The sequence below is a fragment of the Erithacus rubecula genome (genome assembly GCF_903797595.1).
Source record: "Erithacus rubecula genome assembly, chromosome: 14".
Lineage (NCBI taxonomy): Eukaryota > Metazoa > Chordata > Aves > Passeriformes > Muscicapidae > Erithacus > Erithacus rubecula.
The window spans coordinates 486378-509573 of NC_136666.1; the positions used below are offsets into that span (position 1 = coordinate 486378).

The window sequence follows — 23196 nt, forward strand, 5'->3', positions numbered from 1 at the left end:
ACCCTGAACGTGCTTCACACAGCAGAATTTGGGAAGCCCCTCTAAACACATCTTGGCCACATTCTCCAGCACCTTTCCACCACATCATTCCTTCTTCCTGCATCTGTCAGAGATAGGCCCGGCATCACTGCAGCTTGGAACACGGGAAAAGAGGCCACAATTAAGGTTGCCCATCCAGTTTTGAAAAAAACTATTGCAATGAGTGTGTGAAGTCCCTCTGCCACTGTTCAGGAGGGCAATGGCAGTTTAGGTCAAAAGAGATGCAGGCAAAACAGAAAACGGATTGATTAGAAGCTGAGATGCAGACAACTTTTTAGTAATCCTCTTTTCTGCCTGAGCCTGGTGGTGAGTTCTGGCTGCATTAGTGTCTAAACCCCAAGTATTATCTATGTCTTGTAGCCTGGACAAACGACTTGCTTGGCTTGTTCACCACTGAGTGTAGCCTCATGTACTGCTACTGTTACACTAAAGATGGAAGACAAAAATAAAACTCCATTATTCTTCCAGCAAAGGAAAAAAACCCCTCTTATTTAAGAGGAAGAAAAGAAGACAGGTACGAAAAAGAAAGAGCCTTCTGAAGAAGTCTAGCATGAGAGACTAAGAGGAAGCGGCAGGTGAGGCACAGCTGTAGGGCAGAGCACGGAGTGTTCAGCGGCAGGACAAGAGCGAACGGGTACAAACGGAAAGGGGGAAATTGAGATGAGGTATTAGGGACACATTCTTTACTGTGAGGGTAGCGAGGCACTGGAACAGGCTGTCCAGGGGGGCTGTGTATGGCCCGTCCCCGGAATCATTCAATGTCAGGTCGGACGGAGCTGGAAATGGCAGCGTATGATCTTTATGGCCCATTGCATCCCTCAGCCCCACACGCTGCGGGGATGGGCCAGGCCACCAGGGGGCGCCACCGCGCGGGGGCCGCGGCCCCGCTCCCGTGCGCCCGTCCCAGCCCGGCCCCGCCCCAGCACGGCCCCGTCCCTCACACGGCCCCGCCCCAGCACGGCCCCGTCCCTCACACGGCCCCGCCCCAGCACGGCCCCTCCCCAGCACGGCCCCTCCCACACGGCCCCGTCCCTCACACGGCCCCTCCCCCGCACGGCCCCTCCCAGCACGGCCCGTCCCTCACACGGCCCCGCCCCAGCACGGCCCGTCCCGCACGGCCCCCGCCCCCAGCACGCCCGTCTCTCACACGGCCCCGCCCCAGCACGGCCCCGCCCCAGCACGGCCCCGTCCCTCACATAGTCCCGCCCCAGCACGGCGCCGTCCCCAGCGCGTCATGACCGGCAGCTCCGCCCGCGCGTTCGTCACTGTTATCGCGAGAGAGGAGTTGCCCGCTCCTGGCTACTTCCGCCCTCTCGAGAAGCCTCGCGAGATCTCGTTGCCCTTTCCCCTCGGGAGGGGTTCGCAGTCTCGCGAGAGCTACACGTCCTGCGAGCGTGGGGCGTGGCGCGGGGCGCAGTCTCGCGAGAGCTGCCGGCCCGCCGGCGCCCCCCGGCCCGCTCCCCTCACGCTGACATGGTCGCCGGCGATGGACCCTCCCAGGACAGGTCGGTCACTGCGGGGCCGGGGCCGTCCCACCCCCCGGGACACCGCGGCCGGGACATCGCCTCGCCCTCGGCGCCGTCGAACGGCGCTGTCCCAGGCCGCAGGGGTCCCTCCGGGGGTAGAGCGGCCCCGTCCCCGCCCCGCTGTCGGCTCCTTCTCGGGAGTTATTTATTCCAGCACCTAATGGCTTCTACGAGGTTTCTTTTTGTGTCCTGTTCCTCTGACGTTGGCTTTGCAGTCAGTGCTTTGTGCTTCCTGCTGTATTAAAACCCATGTCTCTTATCTGCGCTGGTGAGGTGTCTTATCCTGTGTGTAGATGGCAGACTGAGACAACAAAGGTCAGGTGTGTTCGGGCTGTGCTGGCGACCTGCATTGACCTGCACGGACTTACTATTAGTGATGCTTTTAAAATTCACCTTAGTCACACATCTACATCACGAGTTGTGTCAATCCATTTAGAAACCTTTCCATATTGCATCTGCTTACAGTCTAGAGGAACGCTATTTCTGGCACAGTAAGAAATAAAATCTCTTTTTGTGAGTCCGCAGTCAGGACTGAAACGACCCGTTCTTTTGTGGCTGTAACTTTGTTTGTCTGGTCCCGCAGGAAACCCTTACCAGCCCGCCATTGAAGCTTTGGAAAGCCACCCCGAGAAAAAGTTTTACAATGTGTCGAAGCTCGGAGGCGCCAAGTACGGTACGGTGTTGTCTGGGGTATTGGGGTGGTACCAGCAGCAAACTGCACCCTGGTTCCCTTCGGTGGCAGGAGGTGCAGCTGGGAATTCCTAATGGCTGTGCTTGGGAGCTGATCATATCCCAATTCCTTAGTGCTTAATGGAGTTGGCAGGCATAATAGTTGTAGGGTTTTTTTTAGTAAGGGAGAAAGTGCAGGTGTTTCTGCAGTTTTCAACAGTATTCCAAATCAGAAGAATTACACTTTTGGGAAAAAAATGAAGTGACTAAGAACTCCTATTTGATACTTCAGAAGTAAATGCAGCTTTTGCAGTAGTTTTGTACAGCTTTGTGATGTTCTAGTTTTCCTCCCCAGCAGTGTCACATGGTGGGTGACTGTTTGCTAGAACATGGCTCCTGCTGCAGGGTGAGGTTTTGTGGTGCTCATGCTGTTGCTTAATCTCAGCTTGTCATTAGTATGCAGTGGCTGTCTGTGTCGAGGAGACCTTCCTTCATCAGGTCTCTGTGTCCAAGGGCCTTTCACAATGTTGTACATGTGGTGGGAGGGGAGTCCAGGCAGGGGAGGGAGCTTTGCTCAGTGCCAGCTGGAACAGGCTTTAGTCCTGCTGGTAATCAAAGCACTCTGGCATTATTCTCTCCTTTGTCTTAGTGATAAACTGAAGTATTTACATGGGCTACCTCTCAAAGGCATTTGGGCTATTTTTCAGTTTTGCAAGGTCTGAATTCTTCTGTATTCACAGAATTTGTGATATGTGTCTTGAATAAAAAAAAAAAAAAAGTCAGTGGATATTTCACTTTAAACTCGTATTTGACCACAGTTGTTAACTCCATGTTGTTTTAAGAGAAGAGAGAGGGGGCCACAGTGTCTGCTGAAACTTTGTGCAATAGCTGCATGCTCTTGCAAATGTCCCCTGCTCGTAGTAACAAAGTCAGTCTTTCAGATAAGCACAAGGGAAGGACACAGTGCTTCTGCTGGTGGCTTGGTCCAGGGAGGAACAGTGCTGTGTTAGTAACAAAACCAGGCAATTCCTCAGCAGTTCTGTGGAAAGCCTCCTGACAGAAGAGGAAATAAAACAACAATATACAGCTTTCTGCTAAAATGTACCATAAGACTTGCAGCAGCAGTGGGTATTCCTAGAGATGTTCTCAGGAATCTAAACACACTGCACTAAGAGGGTCTTTGTCTTCCAACAGAAACTTCTGTGCAGAAACTTGAACCCTCATGTTAACTTCAAGGCAGCAAAATACTAAATAACATTTTAGACACAGTGTGGAACAGCAGTGGTACCAAATCCAGCATCTGGAATTGCTCCTTGCATTTGTTGCTAGAACAGTTAGTTTTACCTGTTTGCCCTCTGCCTTTGGGGCTTCTGGCTGTAATTTAATTGCCAGCTGATGTTAATCAGATTGCTAATATAAATGTTAATTGGTTTAGTTGCCAGTTTTCTAGTGTTTTAGACTTATAGGGAAAATGAGAAAAGCTCTAAAGGATTTAGGGCAGAGAGGACATGGAGAATCTAGACCAGGCTTGAGCTGATGTGGAAATCTTCCCTGGTTATGCTGTACCAGTGTGAGAGGACAGAGATTCAGTGCCTCCCATATCCTATGAGATGCTTTTCCCTGTGCTCAGTCCAGAGTCTCCCTGCACTCTGGGACTGGTGCTGTGCTTCCCATGGCACTCCTGCTGAGCCAGCCTGCCCTTGCTGCAGGTCCTGGGGAGCCACTGTCACAGTGTGGTCACAGTGTGCCCTCGAGGGAGCCAGCCCAGCTCCTTGCAGCTCCTGTGTGCCCCAGGTGCTCTCCTTTCTGAGTTGTCCTGTGCCTGGGAGCTGCCCATGCCTCAATGGAGAGCAGCAGCTGCTTCTCCAGAGCTGTGCTGAGCTGCCCCGCGGGGGCAGGGAGATTTGTAACTCACAAGAAAGCAAAAGCTGTTCTCTCTTGGAGCCTGGCTGTTACAGTCGAGGGAGTGGTGGCGAATGTTCCTGGGACTTTTGGATGGCATCCTTATATTCAAATTTACTTAAGTCTTAAACTCAAAATAGTGATTGGCTAACTAGACAACAGTAATATAATCTCATAAAGACACAGTGAGAACAGAGTCAACAAGTTCTATATTAATAGTTTGTGAACAAACCACTGGATTAGGTTGAGACCACCAAAAATTTCTTTTCTAATTTTCCTTCTTTTTGGATTGTTAAAGACTGAACTTAATTGTTTCACCTTACTCCAGCTAACTATTTTAGGATTCTACTGGTCTAATTGAAGCTGTTTACCTGCTTGAATGATGCGGAAGACAGGGGGATCTGGGGGACAAATGTCAATCAATCTGATTTTTTTTTCTTATTGATTATTTTGTTTTGTTTGCAGTGAATAGTGACATTGGGTTTTTTTCTCTTTCTCCTATTTAATTTTCATTCCCATTTCCCTTTTTTTTTCTGTGAAGGAAACTTCTGCTTGTCAGTACCTTGATTCATATTTAGCAAACTAACTTAAGTGTATTTAATGAAATGTTCTTTATATTTTATGGAGTGTGATACTTTTAAAAGGAATGTATGGCAGAATAGTTTCTGATCTTTGTATCACTGTTCATTGAAAATTGTATTCTGGCATTGGTTGCTTTGGCGTGATATCTTGAGTAATGGAATGGCAAAATTACAGTTTAAATGGTTGTAGTTCTCCAGTAGTTGTTGTTTTTGACCTGTCCCAGGTCTGTATTCCTTTCATCTGTCCCCTGCCAGCACAACGTACCTTATCAAATGTCAGTGTCTGAACAGTGTGGCCAAGGCATTGGGATGTTCCATTAAAATCCCGTAGGATAACACATCCATGTGTGCATAGTGCAGCTCTGTTCCTTACTGTGTAGGGGAAGATCAAACACTAAGGCAGCTAGAGAAGCAGACTCCTGGAGGTCTCAGCCTCCAACCCCTAAAAGTGGAATTCCTTAGAAATGTGAGATTGCAATTTAAAACAAGCTGTGTAAGCTGCAAGTGCTGCACTCATGGGGTCTGTCCCTTCCTCACCCCAGACACTCTGCCTTACTCCATCCGAGTGCTGTTCGAGTCCAGTGTCCGGAACTGCGACGGCTTCTTGGTGAAAGAAACGGATGCTATGAACATCTTGGACTGGAAAACAAAACAGAGCCATGTGGAAGTGCCCTTCTGCCCTGCCAGAGTTGTTCTTCAGGACTTCACGTAAGCGTGTGTGTGTGCGCGCGCAAACCCCCAGAAGAACCTGTGCAAACTCAGAGTTTGTTTGGAGCAGGCTGGCAAGGCTGAAACTGCTGGCCTGCAAGGAGCACATCCCAGGATAAGAGCCAGAACACAAATGGAAGTGGTAATGTTTTGGCTGTAGCCAGATGGTTGACAGTTCACACTGTCACTGACAGTTCTTCCTTGAGATAACTGAAGATTAAAAATTGCTTACTCCACAATGAACAATCCAGTTGAATCCATGAATAATACATATATTGAAAAAGCAGCTTCTTAGTATGTTAACTCTCTCTGTGATTTGCTGTGGCATAGCTAAAAGGGCAGTCCTTCAGCAATTTGCAAATACTCAATTTAAGCTGTCTTGCTGACTCTGTATATTTATTAAGAAGTGAGATAATTAAGAAAAGGAATTATGATGATAATAAAAATGAGGTAACATTTGCTTAGCAGGCAAAGCCAGTAAGATTAACGTAGTACTGTGTTCTTTAAGCATTGCCTTTGTCTGTTTGGTATAGCAATACCAATATTGTGAAATGCCTCGAGCTTCAAAAGTGGCTCTGTTAGACAAATGATACACATGTTAAATGTACAAGAGCTTTGCTTGCATAGCAGGGTTCTGTTGCAAAGGTAAGGAGTGTCTGAAGATCCCTTCTGTGCTGAAGTACCATCACACCTGAGCAGCAAAGGACATGAGAGAAGTGTGGTTATCTTTGAGGTGGTCCCATGTTCTTGTTTGGTACATTGCATTCAGACATGCAGTGTACCAACTCCAATGACTTTAAAATGGTTCAAGTCCTTTAAAATTGAAAGAATAACAGGTGTATTTTCTGGAATAGGACATAGCTACTTCTAGACCTGAATAAAATGAAAAACAAGTTTGTGCATTTCAGTGAGTTAATGTCTCATGATGTTTTACTGTTTTGATTTTCTGTCTGTCAGTGGGATTCCAGCAATGGTGGATTTTGCTGCCATGAGGGAAGCTGTGAGAAATGCTGGAGGAGATCCGGTGAAAGTCAATCCTGCCTGCCCAACTGATCTCACTGTTGACCATTCTCTGCAGATTGATTTCAGCAAATGGTAACATACCTTTCTTTTATTTTTACAAGCCATATTTTTTTGTGTGACACTGAAGCGTGTATTTATTCAGGTCTTGTTACTGTCCCATCGAGTCATTTGCCATGTGTGGATCTCTAGAACAAGACCTGGTGGTATCTGAAAAAGGGCTGGATAAAAATGAATAAGGACTCTTGAGGGAGAGAAAGAATGTTTGTGAGGCCTTATGGGTGAAACTGACTGATAATCCAAATTCTGGGCAAGATTTTGCTGAAATAATGGAATCTGGCATGATTTCCAGAAAATAACATGTCTCAAGAGAAAGAGGCAGAGGGCGTTTGTTATTTTGCTTTGCTCTGATTTTATTGTTCAAGTTAAACAGAACTTTATTTCCAAACGTGGCTGCCTTGTCACAGTTCCAGAGAAGGGGTTACAATTCTGCTGGGCCTTTTGAGAGACTCTCATTGCAGCCCTTGGCTGGTGACTGCTCTGGGATTTTTATGGGCTTTGATTTAATACCAGATAAATGAGGCTGCAGATATTTTCAGAGAGATAAGTGTGGTTGGAGATGTTTGAAAAGTAAGGGGACTGGAAAGCTACCAGTGTGGTTTTCCTTGTCTGACAGGCAGATGTGATGAATACAGCCTGGGGCTTCCTTTGCTTTACACATAAATACTGCACAAGAGGGAAAACTTGGGAGCTTTTGTTTAGTGTTTGCTGAAGTAAATACTAAATAATGCAGCTTACCTTCTCCCCTGCCTCTCGATTGTGGAGCCTTCCAAAACCCATGCAGAATTGCATAAACTGGTCAGGCTCTTTGGAAATTTTAAAAGTTTGTGGGGAAAAAGCCTGTGGTCAAAGGGCATGGGTGTGTGAGTCATTTCTGTCAACCTTCCAAACACTCACACTATTTCAATTTGCTGAGTGTCAGAAGAGCAAGGAGCTGCAGATGATGTGTTGTGTCAGTTCTGTGCTCTGTCCATGCCTGTGTCCAGAGGGACAGCTGATTCCTTTGCAACTAGGCCAGCCTAAAATTATCAGGCAGAGCAAGTGCTGGCAAGAGGTGCCCACATGCTGCTGAGTGATGATAACTGCCTCTGGAGCGCCCTGTGCAGAGCTGCGGGGCTCAGCAGCTGCTGCCTGTGATAAGAGCCCTTCCCTGCAGGAGGTGGTGCTGCTTGCACAGTGCTCCATCCGTGGGTCACAGCCTGGGGGACTGCAGGGGATTTATCCAACTTGTCCTGAGGCCAGGCAGCACCCTGCACTTTGGGAACTAAGGATCTGCTGTTACTGAGGCAGGGGAAAGCAGTGGCTTTAATTGCAATTTGGTGATTTAATCATTACGGAGAGAGGTGGAAGTAATTAGTTTTTCACAATAAGCTCTCTCTGCTCTCTTGCAGAGACTGAATGTTGCACAAATAGAGGATAGTGTGCTATATGGACTTTATTTTTTTTAAAAAAACATGGTTTTTCTTTCTTACTTCTTACTGGCTTGAATAGTATATACAATTTATCTGTGCCTTTGAGAGTTTGTATAAAAAACCTAATTAGGATCAGGTTATGTTTATTTCCTTGAGAAAGTTTTGCCTGTAATCATTCCTGTATGGTTTTAACAGAACATGTACAGCACTGTCTTAAAAAAAAGGTACAAGTTCAGCTTACCATTTGGATGAGACTCTACCCACATGTTCCAAGTTTAAAACTCTGAGTTCAGCCTTTGCAATGCTGTTTGTAAAGATTCTTGGTCTGTTGCAAACAAATGGTGTTAATCTTTCAGACAATCCAGTTCTGTTCACTTCTTACCACTCTACATTACTTACTTAAGCTTATCCAGTGGTAGTTTATTTTGCAACAGGGTTGTAATGAAATAACTGTTTTTTCAGATACTACTTTATAATCTGTTGAAGGGATTGCAGAAAACACAGGGCGGGGGGTGGGGTACGTGCACGGAGGGGCAGATTGCCGTGTCTCAGTGAACGCTGTGTTTGATGTTGCAGTGCAATCCAGAATGCCCCGAACCCCGGCGGGGGCGAGCAGAAGCCGCCGGCCCGGCTGTCGCCGCTGAAGCCGCCGCTGCGGAAGCCGCCGCCGTGCCGGGGCCAGAGCGGAGGCCAGAGCGGCTGCCGGGGCTCGTGCGGCGCGGGGGAGGCCGGCCGCAGCTCGGGAGCCTTCTCTGCACAGATCGAGAACACGCCCATCCTCTGCCCCTTCCACCTGCAGCCCGTGCCTGAGTATGGAGCTCCTTTGCTGCCTTGTGCTGTACCTCTGCTCTGTGGGGCACTGCCTGTGGCAGCTCGGGGAAAGGGGATTCTTCTTGCTTTAAACATCCTTCTGTAGTTTCCACTCATGCCATAGAAAGGTTGTTTCAGTATCTAGAAGTAGATCGGATGCAGCAGATGAGAATTAGTCTACAATAAATTTTTCTATTTACAAGAAGAGTTTTGCTGAACACGCTGTAGATGGCACCTCTTGGCTCATGACTGTGACATTTAAATTAAATATTAGTACTTCTCATTTTTTTACAACAACAGCTAAGCATAGGGGCAGCTCTCTTGTCTGTTGCCAAGCATGCCTGAGTGAATAACTCAATGAAGCATTAATTTCTTTCTAGAAGTAACTCGTAGATTTTTGTAACAACTTTTCTGATGTGTCTTGCTCTTAAAGAACTAAGAAGTAGTTCATACATCATGACTCAGGCTGCACAGGATCTCACAGTCCATCTGTCACTGAGGTAAATTCAGGAAACATCCTGCCTGTGTAGTAGCTGGGGAGCCTCGTGTCTGTGTTACGAACGATCATTGTGCACAGTTCCATCTCTGCCAGTTTTGTGTAATTATCTCTTTGGTTGCTTCCTCTTTGGTGCACTGCTGAGATCTCTATCCGTGCTGGACAGGTGTGCAGGGAGAGATCTGATCAAATCTGTATCCACAGGGACAGGTGTGCAGGGAGAGATCTGATCACATATGTATCCACAGGGATACCTGTGGAATGCTGTGCTAACCCTACAGATATGGAAGAGCTCCTGCTCAGTCCAGCTGCAGGAGTGGTGTTTGCAACAATGCTGGAGTTCTGGCAGCACACTAGCTGTGGTAGTTATGAAGCTGCAGTGTGAACACTGACTGTCACTCAGGGCTTGGAGAGCTTCTGACCTGCGGCAGGGAAGACAGGAAAGGGTGATGTCTGTAAAATATACTTCTAAAAATTGGTGCAAAGCAAGTGTGTTCCCTTCCTTGTCCAGCTGCTTAAAGCAGAGATGATTCCTCTTAAATTATGCATTACTCTGTTACAAGTAGTATCGGTGTCTTAATAAATAACACATACTAAGAAAACATAGTTCATTTTATGAGACTACTAATGAGTCCTTGTGAAGAAAAACTTGGCTTGGAGGGAAATACAAAAATGCAGGATAGTTGCAATCAAGCTAGTGAACATCTTGGTTCTTTAATATATGGAGTTTCCAGATGTGCAGCCTGTGAGTCAGCTGGTGAGGGTAAAAAAGCTTCTGGGTGTTGTAGCACATGCTGGGAAAAGATCTCCTATAGTATTTCTGAGATCATACAATTTAGGCAAACCATACCTAGAATAAATAAGTTCTCAGACACAGCACATACAAAATTCAGCTATTTCTCACTGTTTGCAGAAAGCTTGCTGCAGGGAAGCAATTACTTTTGTTCTAATAAACCTCTTCAAAGAGTCCTGCAGGCTTACTTAAGTCTTTCATCAAACAAACTAAAACTGCAACTTGTTCTTCTCTAATTTGAAATAAATTATGACTCTTGCAAACTTGTTTTCTTTCTAGGCCTGAGACAGTATTGAAAAATCAAGAGATGGAATTTGGCAGAAATAGAGAGAGGCTTCAATTTTTTAAGGTATGTCTGTGTACCTTTGTGGTTTGGGCTTTTTTAAGAGTCATTTGTCTACCAGTATTCAGGTTTAGATGATAAATTAAATGTAATCAATTGGAAGTGTCAGGTTTTCAAATCTGAATTTAAATAAGAATAGAAAATTGACTTTGTAAGTTGAAAAAGTTTACTCTGATTTGGTTCTTGTCAGTGGGGATTTCTGAAGCTTTAGTGTTTTCAATTCCTTTCATGAGCTCAGTGCCTTAGGACACAATGAGTTTGTGGCTGAAAGGGTCATTTATCCATGACTGTGTTAACAAAAGTTCCTGAAGTTGGAAGTGTTAAGTGGAGACCAGTGTTCAGGCATGGCTGCTCTCAAACTGGGCAGCAGAAGTCCTGTGGTGAACATCGTCTTCTCTGCTGCTGGGCAGGGCTCTGCAACATTCCTATTTGATCCTGATCCACTGTTTTGACGTGATTTAGGAATTCAGTGATCTAAAACTCTTTTCGTACATGCAGGCTAGTGGTTTCTTTCTGCAAGTTGCAAATTAGCTTTTACATTATTGAAGAAGGAGATGGCCAGGCTGAATCTTGTTACAAGTTTCCACATCAGCTCTATTAAATGTACCATCCTGAGTTTGCAAGCAGTTTCACCCTGGAGTCTCAAACCTAGACTCAGTTCTGCTATAAATAGAAATCCTGCTATAGATACAGGTGCTTAGATTCTGTTGTCTGAGTACCAGTCTTAGATGGGCTGGTAATCAGTTGTGTGAGCTGGAAGGAAAGACATTTCTGCAGCCCTGCTTTTGGAAGGTTGGCAGGAATTACTAATTCAGCCTTCAGAGGAATTGAGTGAAAACTTCTGTTGATGGTTAAGAATGTATCCAAGGAGATCACACACCTCTGTTTGACAAAGGGACAAAAAACCACTTGGGTAAACAGCAAGGACTCTTCTATTGTGTCTTTGGTTTTTTTTTTTTGTAGTTATGTTCTAAGAATTGAATATAGCTGAAAAAATGCAACTCTTTTATTCTTCTTTTGGAAAAATTACAGTGGAGCTCAAAAGTTTTCGAGAATATTTCTATAATTCCACCCGAGACTGGAATGGCACACCAAGTGAACTTGGAATATTTGTCCCGAGTGGTTTTTGACGTGAAGGATTTGCTGCACCCCGATAGCGTGGTTGGCACAGACTCACACACGACCATGGTCAATGGCTTGGGTATCTTGGGCTGGGGTAAGTATACTCACAACTTCATTGCTCTTTAGGAAACTCAAGCTTCACTAAAAAACATTGCTTCCTACTGTATGTTTGTGTTTCAAGCATAACAGACTGTCTTGAATTATTGTTCTGAGTGTTTTTTGTCTACAAGTAATCTTGAATAACATTTCTTTCCCTTGTGAAACACTCTTTGTAATTTAAAGAATAAACAACCAAAAACCGGCTGATACTCAAATAAGTGCTGTTTGTACAGCGGAAATTGGTGAGAAGGTTTCTTTTCTCACAGAAGATTAGTTTTAGATATAAAATATTTTCCAGTTGACTGTGATGTCTAACTTGGGCAGTAGTCTTGCTTGATTTTATTTCTGATGTGCAAATATGTAATGAAACCTCTCCATTTCTTGCTGTGTGCTTTGTGGAAATGGGGCGATGCCCTCCATTGGTGAGGGCAGAGCAGCAGTGTGTTGTTGTGCTGGTGTTTGGGTGTGGTGGGGAGGGTGGTTGTGCTTGGGGCTGGAGCCGTGAGCGAGGTGCCGAGGTGTGTCCTGTCCCTGTCCCTGCAGGCGTCGGGGGCATCGAGGCGGAGGCGGTGATGCTGGGGATGCCTCTCAGCCTGCCCCTGCCCCATGTGGTGGGCTGTGAGCTCACGGGCACTCCCAGCCCCCTGGCCACCTCCATCGACATCGTCCTCAGCATCACCAAGGTGAGAGCTCAGCCCTCTGCAAGCCAGAGAGGGATTGCTGCCTGTGCTGCTTGAGAAGGGAATTGCATCAGGGAGTGCTTTTACTATACCTGTAATCATGGCAGTGCAGAAAGGTCCAAATAATCTCTCACCACTTGTATTTGCTAGTTCTTGGAAGTGGTGGGGTGTTTTTTTCTTTCCCCTCTGTAGTGGTTTGCTTATAGACCCTCTTTAACTAAAAATAATTCGTAATACTTTAATTTTTCTTTTTTTTTTTTTTTGGCAAACATAGGACATAGTATTTTAACTTCTTATTTTAAGTGCACATGACTTGTGAATTGTGACAGACACAACTTGCCCTGTACCTCTTCACTATACCAGGTATTGTGTATTCTTTCCAACAGCATCTTAGACAAGCTGATGTCGCTGGAAAATTTGTTGAGTTTTTTGGGAGTGGTGTTTCCCAACTGTCCGTAGCAGACCGAACCACAATAGCAAATATGTGTCCTGAATATGGTGCTATTCTGAGTTTTTTCCCTGTTGATAATGTGACATTGAAGCACTTAAAGCATGCAGGTAAATGTTAAACTAAATAAAGCAAAGGTTCATTGTAATTGTGGTTTTCAGTTGTGGTAATAAATGTTTTTTGCTCTGCAGAAAAATCCAATGTAAGAGCTATTGAGTTTTTCTCAAAACTCCTGAATTCTTACATGATGTTTTTCTGCAGAGTTGTGATATGGGTTTAATGCATAATTAGACTTGTGCTTGAGGTGTGTGTCCAATATGGTCCATTTTCTAATGCCTGATTTACAAACATGATGCTGCTTTTCAGCATCCAGAACCCTGGTTTTTGGAAGCATATGTAAGCCTATAAAAATATTAAGGAAATTTTCACTCATTTTGATATAGGTATGGAATGTAAGTCTTCTTGATTTGAAATGAATCCCATAACCACCTGGAGATTCCATACAGAATCAAAGTTTTAAATTATTACTAGAAATAAGTGAAACTGCATAACAAATCCGAACACATCTCTGATTTTTCCCAATGGTTTATGTTTCCCTTTGAAGTGCAGGATTTCACTGGCATCTCAAGCTAAGCAAGGAGGATGTCAATTCCTTATCAAGCTACTGCAAACAGAAAACCACAGGGTGACAGATGCCAAAAAAAGCTCATTCATGAATAAGATGTTCTGAGACTGAAATTTGTCACTTTCAAATAAGAGTGAAATGCTTTCAATGGCAAACATTTTTGTCTGATCAATGCAGAGCAGATGAATGGGTTTGGAGGAGTAGCAAGCAGTACTGCCTAATGTCAGCTGAGCACAGGGTCTGTACTAAACAAGGAAACCCTGACACAGAAAAGCCACAGGACTTCAGGGACACAACTGTCAATTTAGTGAGAATTACCACTGCTAGAGCTGGAATAGCTTATTTTGTTCCTTGATGTAAAAAGGCAAGCTAATTTAGAAAAAAAAAATTAATAATTTGTAAATGTTTTAATTTGTGTGTCATTCCTGAATAGAAGTTGGGATATGGAAGTGGTGTACTTGAAAAAGTAGTACTTTGAATGTTACACTTAAAAGAGCCTGAGTGTCTTAAAATTGTGATTTGTTTCATTTATGTCTTTAATGTGACTTTTCTCATGTTTGAAATTACTTTCCTTAGGTTTTGATAAGGCCAAACTTGAAGTCACAGAAGCATATCTTAAAGCTGTGAAGTTATTTAGAAGTGATGAGAGTTCTTCCAGAGAGCCTGAGTATTCCCAGGTATGCTGGAAAGGAGTTTTGTTTGCTTCTCATAAATAACTATTGATGATTTCACATTCTCATCTCCCACTTGAACTTCCATGGCTTTCAGCCAAGGTGTTATTAACCCACAGTTCAGAGAAAGCAGAGTTTGTAGAACATGGAGGGGGTGGGGATAAGAAGGGAAGCATGGTAATATTATGTCAATACAGATACTGAATTGCAGTCATCCCAGGGACTGTGAATGGTGGAAAAAATGTTTAAATGTTTGGAATAAGAGGAATTGCTTTCTATAGTGAGTGATGTTGAAAATGGAATCCCAGAGCTGTAAATGTCTGAGAACATTGACATTTGGAACAAGAGTTCCTGGGTGTGTCAGGAATATGTTCCATGCACTGCTGGGCTGGGGTTGGTAATGCCTGCACTTTCTGTTTCTTGGCTTCTTAGGTGGTGCAAGTTAGTCTAGGTTCTATAATTCCATATGTCAGTGGCCCCAAGAGATCCCAAGATAGAGTGGCTGTTAATAACATGAAAAGTGACTTCCAAGCCTGCTTAAATGAAAAGGTTTGTATTGCTGATGCTGCTTCAGAAGGTATTTTCTAACATTCACATGAATAAATGTTATGTTACCTGTCCTTGCATACGTGCTGAGCTGTGGTTCAGCCGTGCTGGAGGGAGATTGTAGCTGTTGATGGAACACCAAGAATGAGGTTGGAAGGGACTTCTGGAGGATGTTTGAGTGCTGCCGTGTGGAAAACGCTAATTGACCTACTCTGGTTTAGTTAGCCACCCTCTTGCAATTAAAGTCTTGGACATGCTTCTAATTGAAGAACAAGTGTTGTGTAGATTGGATGTCTACTCTTAAGGGGATGTTGTTCCATGGATAGAGGGAAGAGAGTTGTGGAACAGCCACACTTAGACTGGTGTTTGTTCACAGCTGTTGCAAAGTTAAAGCAGTTGTGGAGAAAGCAGGCTGAGACCAGAATTCAGACAGAGGGACATGAACTGAAGGCTGCTTTTAGAGTTGTGTAAGGGCTCCTAGTGGCACAGCTGAGTACTATTTCAAAACCAGTGTTCTCTTGGTCTTGCTGTAAAGTCATCCTTTCTGTACTGTAACAACTGCTAACGTGTATTTTTGTCATGCAGTCTGGTGTCAAAGGGTTTCAGATTGCAGCTGAGAAGCAGAATGACACTGTGCCTGTTCAGTATGAAGGAAATGAATACAAGCTGTCCCACGGCTGCATTGTCATTGCTGCAGTCATCAGCTGTACAAACAATTGCAATCCATCTGTCATGCTTGCTGCAGGTATGTTGGGACCAGACAGCATCTGAGTGGTGCTCCCATGCTCCACAGCCCTCACCTTTGCTTTTGTAGGTTCTCTTTACAGGCTTGAAACTGCAGACTTGTATCCTTAGCTTGTGAGTTCTGGAGGTTACATCGGGAAAGTTGCTTTTCCATAATACAATCTAAGTTTGTCCCATACAGCAGTATTAAGAGGAGTCATTATAAAATCTTTGCACTTGTAGTCTGACAGCAGGAATGCAGTTGTAGGGCTCCTGTCAGGTGGATGCACACAGCTGATGCAGGAGGTGAACTTTAGCTTCCAGCCTGTCCTGGAGGATAAGCTCTGGTGCCACAGCCAGGGCAGAAGCTCTGTATTGCTAAGCAGTTGGTCTGTTAGTGCTTCAGTAGTATCTGCCACAGCTTCACAAGCTGCAGATGGTTTTGCTGGAACAGCTCACCTGTCAGACCTTGCTCTCCTCTTTTTAAGATCCTCTGTGGCCAAGGTGAGCTTCCCCTTAGGGCTGTGTGGCCTGTCTCAGTCTCTGGAGACTGAATGGATTGGCAATGTGAGTTAGACCATGGCAGAGAGATTTATCTTAGAGAAAGTAAAATGGGTGTCTGCCTTCCAGGAATGGGAATAAAACCATGCATGGTATTGTTATGAGTTAAGAAACTTTATTCAGCCCAGTGGTTGCTTGAATAAACTGAAAGTTGTCTAATCCTCTGGGGTTTTTTATGCTTACTTTAACTAAGGTAGAAGGAAGCAGGTATCCTATGAAGGGATATACAAGTCATAATCTGTGTCCTTTCCTTTTTGTTTGGTAGGACTGCTGGCCAAGAAAGCTGTTGAGGCAGGCCTGGCAGTGAAGCCCTACATCAGAACAAGTCTGTCCCCTGGCAGTGGCATGGTTACACATTACCTCAGTTCCAGTGGAGTGCTGCCATACCTCAGCAAGCTCGGGTAAGGCCTGGCTTTAGGCTGGCTCTGGGCAGGCAGTCCACAGGGGTTGTACAGGCTGCTAGACAGGGTTGCTGTTTGTTTGGGGTTGGCTAATTCCTGCCTTCATAGACTGATATTTTACTTGTTGGCTTAAAATTATTCTGCTTCATTGTATTCCCACTTCAACATTTATGATGTGTAGCTGTAATACATCAGAGCTGTTTTTCCAGTCACAAATTACTTCATTTTCAGTGACTTGCAGGACAGTATTTCAATGTATGATGTATTTTATGTATGTATGTATTTTAAATGTATTTTATGATGATGTATTTTAAAAGTGGAAGCTGGGTTCAGATTTGTCAGGACAGTCTATTAGTCTTTTGTTATTATTGTCAAGGGTCTTTAGTATGTTCTTAGTTGCTCTGGTATTCTGTAATAGTGCCCAGTTATGGTTTGCATCAGGGACATATAGTGTCTGCTGTTCATTTTCAAAAATATCTTAACTGTCAAGGGACAAAAAAATTCTTGGGGATTGTTCATAAAAGAAAAAGCAGTTATGCTAACAAATTACTTGTTGACCACGTGTGACTCGATTGTTTTTCCCCTGTAGGTTTGAGGTTGTTGGTTATGGGTGTTCCACGTGTGTTGGGAACACGACCCCTTTGCCAGAAGCCATCAGGAATGCAATAAAACAGGTACAGCTCTAGCTGTTGAACACAGAAATGTATTTCTCACTCAGTTAAGCAGTCAAGAAATACAGTAATCCATGCAAAATACACTTCAGTTTTGGGTTGGACTTACCATGATGTTGTTGGCATCTTTGCCTGTTAGAGGTACACCATGCCAACTCGTTAGTGTGAAATAAATGTAATAAGTTGTATTTATAGAATAAAATTATCAATTACAAGATAAATAACATGTGTTCTAATCTTGCAGAGGATGCAATGTGTAGATTTTGTATTGTAAGTAAAGAGAAGGGTTTTAAAGAGCCACGGGCTTGAATAATTTTAACCAGCTGTGTCTAAACAGCTATAGCTTCTTCCTCTTTTGAAGCAGAAGGAAAATAAAAGAAAAAAATGGCAGGAGAGGAGCTGACTGAAGTGACAGGACAGCACATCAGAGGGTCAAAAGGGGAAATGAGAACAGTGGTGAGAGAGAGCAAAATGCCTTTCAGTTGTAGTGTTAAGAGTAAATGAAGTAGAACTCTGAAAGCACATCTGAGCTAGTCAGCAGAAATGGCATCAGCTGCTGAAGTACCCGAGAGGCTGGAGCTGTGTCTGGGTGTGCCTTGCAGGGTGAGATCGTTGCCTGTGGGGTGCTGTCTGGCACGAAGAACTTTGAGGGTCGCCTGTGTGACTGTGTCCGTGCCAACTACCTGGCGTCCCCTCCGCTGGTCGTGGCCTATGCCATCGCGGGCACCGTGCGCATCGACTTCGACAGCGAGCCCCTGGGTGAGTGGGAGTGGGAGTGGTTTCCTGCAGCCCCTGGGTGAGTGGGAGTGGGAGTGTTTTCCTGCAGCCCCTGGGTGAGTGGGAGTGGGAGTGTTCTCCTGCAGCCCTGGGTGAGTGGGAGTGGAAGTGTTCTCCTACAGCCCTGGGTGAGTGGGAGTGTTCTCCTGCAGCCCCTGGGTGAGTGGGAGTGGGAGTGTTCTCCTGCAGCCCCTGGGTGAGTGGGAGTGGGAGTGTTTTCCTGCAGCCCCTGGGTGAGTGGGAGTGGGAGTGTTTTCCTGCAGCCCCTGGGTGAGTGGGAGTGGGAGTGTTTTCCTGCAGCCCCTGGGTGAGTGGGAGTGGAAGTGTTCTCCTACAGCCCTGGGTGAGTGTGAGTGTTCTCCTGCAGCCCTTGGGTGAGTGTGAGTGTTCTCCTGCAGCCCTTGGGTGAGTGTTATCCTGCAGCTCCTGTTTATGCTGCTGTGCATGTGGGCACAGATTGCTGCACATGATTTCAGCACCCACAGCCAATCTCTTTGAATAGAAGGCACAGCCAAGTTTGGTTTGCTCAGGGCTAAAGCAAAGCATTCACTGAACTGATCAGATTCTTTGCCTGTCTGGTACGATCTCTGCAGGCCTGAATATATACACATCTACATTCTCACACAAATCTCAAGTCTGATATTTTATTCTTCCCAACTACTGTTGTGTTTAAAATCTTATCAGGCACCGGCTTTAATGGCAAAAGCATTTACTTACGAGACATTTGGCCCACCCGCCAAGAACTTCACACAGTGGAGGAAGAGTGTGTGATATCATCCATGTTTAGGGAATTGAAAGAAAAGATGGAGGTAAGAGTGGTCTGTTCTGTGTAATTTAAAGGTTGCATTTCATTGTAGCTTTATAATATCTTGCAGTTGAATGTGAATGGTTTGCCATTTATTTCTGTTATGGTAAGAATGGCTTAACTGAGATGAGTACTTGTATTTAAAAGCGATTCCTAAGTAATAACCAGTGCTGTAACTTGTGACATGTAATAGAAAATTATTTACTAAATAATAGTAATTAATAAAATCACCAGTATGTCTTTACTTTTTGAGAATAAAAATAGTAAAAACTGACTTCTGTTCTTTTTGATTAATTTTCTTTCTTGTAGAAAGGAAACAAGCGATGGAATTTACTGGAAGCACCAGAGTCAACTTTATTTCCCTGGGATTTGAAATCTACTTATATTAGATGTCCTTCCTTTTTTGATAAACTTGTAAGTACAGTTCTATGCACCAGATTATGTGCATTGCATTTAAGTAAAGGACTAGCTATTACAGCAAAGCTTCAGTGTTGAACTGACAGATTTAATGATCCCAAATACTGTTTGTGTCTCTGGAATGAGCGGGTCCTTCCCGTACTGCAGCTATGTTTTGTGTCTCTGTTCCTGGCAGGAAGTGTTTAATGTTCCTGTGTTCCCTCACCAGGCCAAAGAAGCAGTTCCCCCAGCAGCAGTGGAGAACGCGCACGTGCTGCTGTTCCTGGGAGACTCTGTCACCACGGATCACATCTCCCCCGCCGGCAGCATCGCCAGGAGCAGCGCTGCTGCCAAGTACCTGAGCAGCAGAGGGTGAGCCTGCTGTGCCACTGGGCTGCTGCCTGTGCTCAGCTCTGAGCAGTACTGCACCTTCCTCTGGAAACACCCCACTGCACAAAGGGGACACTGCTTGGGGAAAAGCAAAATCCTCAATCACTGTTACTAAATGTGCTATTCGGTAACGGTAAGAGGATTAGTAAGGGGGGTTGTTTCTTAGAGCAGTGTCCCCATAATTCTTTTCTAAGTACCACACTGCTTGCAGCACTTCATTAAAAAGTTGTAGGAAATTAATTTAAAGCTGCAGCTTTTCTCATTAATAACTTAGCAGAAGTTTGCACATTGTTTGTGATTTATAATAATGACATTTGTTGGAGGTCCAGTTCTTTACATCTTCACTGAAGACTTAGATAAGCTGCAATAATAACAAAAAAAACCCCTCCTTTTAGTATCCTTTTAAATCATATCATAATTAACTGATTTCTTTCTATTTTCTTCATATTCCAGACTCACACCTCGTGAATTCAACTCTTACGGGGCTCGAAGAGGTAATGATGCTGTGATGACAAGAGGCACCTTTGCAAATATCAAGCTTCTGAATAAGTTCATAGGAAAACCAGCTCCTAAAACAGTTCACTTCCCATCAGGACAAACGGTAGGAATGTAGTTGTTTGCACAGCTACTCTGGAGAGGGGAGTGCAGGTTTAGAACTCACTCAAGATGTGTTACTTTTATCATCCACAGCTAGATGTGTTTGAAGCAGCAGAGCTGTACCAGAAGGAAGGCATTCCTGTCATTATTCTAGCAGGAAAGAAGTATGGACTGGGTAGCTCAAGAGACTGGGCTGCAAAAGGACCTTTTTTACTGGTACTGCTGGTTTGTTTGGGTTTGGGGATGTTTTGTTTTTTTTCTGGAAATACTTAAAAACACATTGTATAATTTATTTGTTAGAATCTTCATGGGAGAGAATCACAGGTCAGGAGAGATCTGAATTTCCTTTTTGTATAATTTACTGTCTTGGATACCAGACTTTGAGACAAATCAGGCATTTGTTTATGCTGACCTGTGTTTGGTCTCCATGGGGTATTCAGTATCTCGTTGGAGACTTAATTTCACTAATACTGAGAATATATCCCAAGTCAGCCATTGATCCATGTCCTGTTAAGCCCAGCATGGTCAGTCTGTGACAAGCTCCATTCACACTGCAGGGGCCTGCTCTGGCTGTTTGCTTCCAGCTAGCTGGGAAGCTGAAAGATGTTAACAGGGTACCTGAAGGACTCTGTGCAAAGCACTCTCTTTGCTCTGGAGTCTGAATTGTGAGATGTTGGACATGATCTGTTTGAAGGTTGCTTCTGTGCTCACTGTGCTTGCATTGTTGCAGGGTGTTAAAGCTGTCCTGGCTGAGAGCTATGAGAAGGTTCATAGGAGTCAGCTGATTGGAATTGGCATTGCTCCTCTTCAGTTTCGTCCTGGGGAAAATCCAGCTACTTTGGGACTCACTGGCAGAGAGCAATTCTCTATAATGTTCCCTCCAGACCTGTCGCCCAGAATGACTTTGGATGTTAAGGTATCTTTGCAATATTTTTAATTTCTCTGTTGAATGTTCTGATGCAGAGAAAAAAACCTTAATTCTGATGATAGGAAGCAAAGCAAGAAAAGGCAAGACTTAATTCTTTGGGAAGGTAAGCTTATAGTCCTGCCTGAAGTTTGTCGTGACTGTTGTAGTTTCCCAAAGTACACAGAAACATGTTCTTTGTACACAACTTTGTGTGCAGCCTGATATTCTGATCATTCTGAGTGGTATTTTGCCCCTCATGGGCTCAGTCTTAGGTTAGAACTGAGTTTGTCTCTCATAGGTGTGATGATTTGAGAGAGGCTTCAGCTCTCCATGCTCTGTGAACAAGCCCATAACACAGTGTGTGCCATTTTAGGGACATGGTGTTCTTTGGTTACGAGCAGGTCCCTGGTGTGCTCCCAATTCCTTCCTTCCCTTCCTTCCCATTAGAATGTTGTCTGATAAATAAGCAAAGCTTAATTGGTTTTTCTTTTTTTGCTTTTCTTTTGAAGACAAGCACTGGAAAAGTATTCAGCGTGATTGCCTTGTTTGAAAACAGTATGGAGATAACTTTATACAAGAATGGTGGAAGTCTGAACTTTGTGGCTCGAAGATTCTTATAGTAGCTACTGACTCTGGGTACCCTGCATAACTGGTAACTCAGCCATGCCTTGTGTGAACCCAGGAATCTGTACTGTGGAACTGCAAACAGTCCTAGTGTGCTCAAAGTTACTTCGTCCATGGATGTAAAAGATTGTGAATCATTGTAACTGCAACGAAATCCTTTCTGATTTTAAATAATATTCTAATGGTGCTATTAAACATTGCTAAAATCAACATGTGTATTGTGACAAGAGAGCTGTAAGTATGGAGGGGATGTTTTATCAGACCATTTTGTAAATAAACTATGCGAAATTGAAACTGATTGTGCTGAAGATTATTATGTAAGAAGATTTCCTCCAGTTGTTTCCACTCAGTTTTTGCACCTGTAAATCTGTGTACTGCTGTTAGTTGGTTTAAGGGTAGCAGATGGCATGGAATCTTAAAGGCCAAACAGATTTAATTATTTTTCTCATTCAGAGCTTAAAAAAGATACTGAGTTTTCAATTTCTTTAGGTTTTAGGCTGAACAAAAAGAAGTCCACATAAGGCCCATGGTATCCTGTATCACAGATGATGACTTCCTTACCTTTATGGGATTATATTTCATCTGGATCCGAATATAAACTGATTAAGCTATGAAATAGGTGAAATACTGTGTGCTTAGAAATATGGGTAATATTTCTGCATTTAAAACCAAGCCTCCCCGTTGTTTCATTCATGCAAGTTAAGCCATGTTTCTTCATGCCCTTCAATTGAAGTTTGTCTGCTTCAAGGGATGCACATTTGTGACACCTTGTTTTATTGTGCTCTCTGCAATATCATCAAAGTACCTCTTGGTAGTGTTTTAACCTTTAAAAACCTTTTAGGGCATTTGCTATGGTTGTTTAAATTCGTCTGCCATCAATACAGCCTCTGTCTAATACGTTACACTGGTCAGATGTCCAAGCCAGGTGCCTCAGTGCCTTTGAGTGCTTTCCATGCTCTTACAGAGCATCCCCCCTGAGGAGGAGCTGGAGCCCCGAACAAACCCTCATGGCACTGCTCTGGCTGTGACTGGCACTGTCAGCACACTCAGGGTACAGCCCCCTTCCACAGCTCACAGTGCCAGGAGCTGCAGGGCTGCTGCAGCATGGCTTGTGTTCCTGCCTCCCAGAGCTTTGGTGGTGTCTGCAGCTCCAGCAGGCTCTTCCTGTGCTCCTGGGTCTTGAAAAGCTTCATAACTCCACTGACAGCTTGTGCAGATCAATTTCTGCTGGAGAACAAAACTGCAATACTTGCCGATAAATTGTCAAGATTTTGCTTTAAGGTTTTTTTGTTGTTGATCAATATTGTCTTAAATATCAAAACACTCAAGAGGATTATTATCAGCTTCATTTACATGTACTTTTAATTTTTAACCAGACACTGAGACAGTTGACTTGTGAACTAACAGATGCACTATTCAAATCTTTAAATAGTATGTTTGACATTACTTTTAAAAAGCCCCAAAACCAAAATACCCCAAACCTCTTGCATAATTGTATCAATACAATGTATTATTGCTTTCACAGTTCAAAGGCTGATTGGTTGACGTAAATTTGATATATATTTTTCTGTTTTGTTAGAGTTCACTAAAGTTTGAAGTTATGTATAATCTGTTTTTATATTTCACTAGTTTGATGTGATTTTCTTTTAGGTGAGATGAAAACCATTCCAGTGACTCCCACCACTGCTAAGGGGGATAAATCAATGCAGTTTTGAATGTTCTATTCAACTGAATGCCGAGCGAGTTCCTCTTCTGTGGTACACTTCGGTTATTTCTATCCAGTTACTGGGCACA

General features: G+C 44.1%; 1 protein-coding gene across 3 annotated transcripts; it reads left to right on the plus strand.

The window, feature by feature from the left end:
* The first annotated feature begins 1257 nt into the window (after positions 1–1257).
* Positions 1258–21696, plus strand: IREB2 (iron responsive element binding protein 2). Of its 3 annotated transcripts, XM_079317866.1 has the most exons (22): positions 1258–1544; positions 2149–2238; positions 5260–5425; positions 6383–6520; positions 8494–8727; positions 10296–10365; positions 11392–11575; positions 12124–12263; positions 12647–12818; positions 13910–14010; positions 14437–14553; positions 15136–15295; positions 16100–16235; positions 16825–16909; positions 17509–17665; positions 18368–18492; positions 18798–18902; positions 19114–19256; positions 19728–19875; positions 19965–20087; positions 20602–20787; positions 21288–21696. In XM_079317866.1, the coding sequence occupies exons 1-22, from the start codon at positions 1274–1276 to the stop codon at positions 21396–21398; spliced, it is 3162 nt and encodes a 1053-aa protein (XP_079173992.1). In that variant the 5' UTR covers positions 1258–1273; the 3' UTR covers positions 21399–21696. The 3 variants fall into 3 exon arrangements, with proteins under 3 accessions (XP_079173992.1, XP_079173993.1, XP_079173994.1); XM_079317867.1 differs by lacking the exon at positions 14437–14553; XM_079317868.1 differs by lacking the exon at positions 8494–8727 and having other exon boundaries at positions 1314–1544.
* Positions 21697–23196: the final 1500 nt, after the last annotated feature.